The sequence below is a fragment of the Merops nubicus genome, unplaced genomic scaffold (genome assembly GCF_000691845.1).
Source record: "Merops nubicus isolate BGI_N331 unplaced genomic scaffold, ASM69184v1 scaffold33207, whole genome shotgun sequence".
Classification (NCBI taxonomy): domain Eukaryota; kingdom Metazoa; phylum Chordata; class Aves; order Coraciiformes; family Meropidae; genus Merops; species Merops nubicus.
The window spans coordinates 3066-5681 of record NW_008622811.1 but is presented as its reverse complement, the minus strand read 5'-3'; the positions used below and the strand labels follow the sequence as shown (position 1 = coordinate 5681).

The following is a 2616-nucleotide window of genomic DNA, read 5'->3' as shown; positions in this document are numbered from 1 at the left end:
CGCGTACCGGGCGCAGGAAGCCAGAGGCACCTGCAGGATCCCGCTGGCCGCCCCCACGTACAGGCTCCTCTGGGGAGAAAGGGCTGGCTCAGCACTACTCTGGTGTGGTGCAGCTGGGCCGTGGGGTGCCCCACAGTGCCCAGAGATTCCCCGGCCCCACAGTGCAGCTCTCCCTTTGTGGGGGTGCATGGACAAGGGCACCCAGCTCTGGTTGGTGCTGACGGCTGCAGCCAGCACCTGGCAAGGAGGTGGGGGCCAAGCTGCTCCCTTTCCTCAGGCTTCCCTCCTAGGCTTTGGTATATATCCCGAGTTGAGATCACCCAGGAGTCTGTGCCACTCATCCCCTAGAGAGCCCTACGGCAGCTTCTCAGGACAAACAAGCCCCATGTGCATTCTCCCCACCACCACCACTTCCTCCACCCCTCACCTGGGCATGGGAGATCACCAAGCTCTCCACAGGCTGCGGGTCCCTGACACCTGCACCTCCTCCACGATGTGGATGCTGGAACCCACCCCCACGGCCTTGTGGATCCAGCCGTCCCCTGGAGCAGCAGAGCAGGGGGGTCAGGAGGGAGCGTGCTGCGTCCCCCTGGCCCAGTGCAGACCCGGCAGACTCATCTGGCGCTCACCTGTCCCCATGAAGAGCACATCGTAGGCACGTCCGTCGAGGGCCTGCACCCTGTCCACGGCCAGCCGGCTGTACGCCACGCTCTTCTTCACCAGCAGCGGCTCCCCGCCGGCCGGCTTCACCTCCTCGAACATCAGCGGGTGCAACTTAACAAAGTCCAGGACGCTGTTGGGCAGGTCCTGCGAGGAGTTGTAGCCCTTCCTGCGGGAGTGGTCCGTGATGCACTGCCCAGGGGAGACGGGGGTCAGGAAGGGATGCGGCCACCCCACGCCCCGCATGCTCTGCACCCCCGGGCACTCACGGAGCCGGGCCGGGGCTCGGGCACCGCACCGTCGTAGCGGGACCACTTGCGAGCCGAGTCCTGGTACTCCATGTAGGGGCCCTCAAAGGCACGCTGCACCGCCGAGATGTTGTAGCGGCACACGGCCGAGGCCTCCATGGTCCTCCTGGGAGGCAGAGCCTGAGTCCGGGCAGAAGCAGGGGTGCCCCCCACCGACACCCCCGCAGGTGCTTGGCACCCGCCTGCTCATCCCAGGTGTCTCCAGACCCTCCCCATGCTGCAGACTTTTAGCCCCCACCGCTTTGGGTGCTGCCCCACTCACCACTGCGCCGAGAGCGTGAAGGCAGCGTAGAAGACAGTGCTGGCCCAGCCACCGCTGTCCAGGCTGCAGACGCTGCGCAGCACCTCGTAGTAGGGGATGTAGCAGACCAGGCGTGCCTTCATGAAGGACGTCCACTTGCGCTGCAGGATCTTCTTCCCGCCTACGTCGCTCTAGAAGGGTGCAGGGAGCGTTTCTGCACAGGCTGCTGGTGGTGCGTCCCCTTCTCTGCCTGTGCTGCAGTTGCCCCCAAGGTGCAGGTGCGCAGCCCCTGGGCTGGGAGGAGCAGCGCTTGGCTCCCCGTGGCTGGGCACATGCCTACCTTGCAGACACGGGCAACCCGGGCCACTCGGGCCACGTGGCTCTTGTCAAAAAAGGACGTGGTCTCCTCGCCTGCCCGCTCCGTGAAGAAGTAGTAGATTTTGTCATCGTCACCCACAGGGCTGTCCTTGCTCTCCCGGACCAGCACAGAGGCCACAAACTCAGCATCTGGAGGATGTGGAGTGAGAGGTAAAGACTGGGGACCCAACACAGGATGCGGGATCCCTCCCTGCTTCAGTTGCCCCTCTCATGGCAAACCACACAGGACCCCAGGGCCAGCCCCCATGCCTCTCCCTGCGGCAGTGCACAGCATCCCATGGCCCGTGACGCTGGCCCAGGTGGGAGGACAAGGACAGGGACCTCTCACCGTTCAGCCAGTGCAGAGGGGACTCTTCCGTCTTCAGTGGCCGCTGGTGCAGGTTCCTACGGATGTCGGGGAGGCTCCGAAACTCATAGCGTGTGGCCGTGTACAAGCCGCCGTCTGGGCAGGGCAGGCACCCGTCAGCATGGCCCCCACCACGGGGACTGCCCAAAAAGCCACAGCATCCCTGTGCCCCAGGCAGAGGAGGAGCAGGAAGACCAAGTCCTGGTTTGCTAAGGCCCCCGCATGCAGAGCCCACCCAGCTCGGGACCCCCCATGGGAGCACTGGGGCCGGGACCAGGGTCAGTGGCATCCTGCATGTCCCCACCAGCCCTGGGAGAGGGGCTGCTTACCCACAATGAGGCCGGTGTAGCCACGGGCAGGGTCGTACGGGCATTTCTCCTTGCCTTCCTCAAAGTGGGATGGCAACGTGAACCTGTCGGCATCCTTGAGGGGGACAGGGGACCAGGTTAGACAGGAGGGGACAGACCTGCCTCACCTGCCAGCCCCAGGCTCTCTGCAGAGGCTTCTAGGGGGACCAAGTGATGTCCATGGCCGTGCCCTTGTCCCAGCAAGACAAACTGCTCCCAGCACTATCCAGATGTTCAGAAACAACACAGACAGCCAGAGCCCCAGCCAAGAGCCGGGAGAGGGCTCAGGAGGGAAGGGAAGCCCTGGCACCCCACTTTGGCATTGAATGGGCACCA

At 64.6% G+C, this 2616-nt stretch overlaps 1 protein-coding gene across 1 annotated transcript in view; it reads right to left on the bottom strand.

Moving 5' to 3' along the window:
* Positions 1–7: 7 nt before the first annotated feature.
* The window catches only part of LOC103777367 (semaphorin-4G-like), a gene marked incomplete at both ends in the record, with an annotated part of 5671 nt that continues 3062 nt past the window's right edge, over positions 8–2616 (bottom strand). Inside the window, 9 exon segments of the mRNA XM_008944919.1 lie at positions 8–69; positions 428–474; positions 477–542; positions 630–852; positions 930–1074; positions 1231–1400; positions 1550–1716; positions 1916–2029; positions 2263–2356. Coding sequence (XP_008943167.1) covers positions 8–69; positions 428–474; positions 477–542; positions 630–852; positions 930–1074; positions 1231–1400; positions 1550–1716; positions 1916–2029; positions 2263–2356 — 1088 coding nt within the window.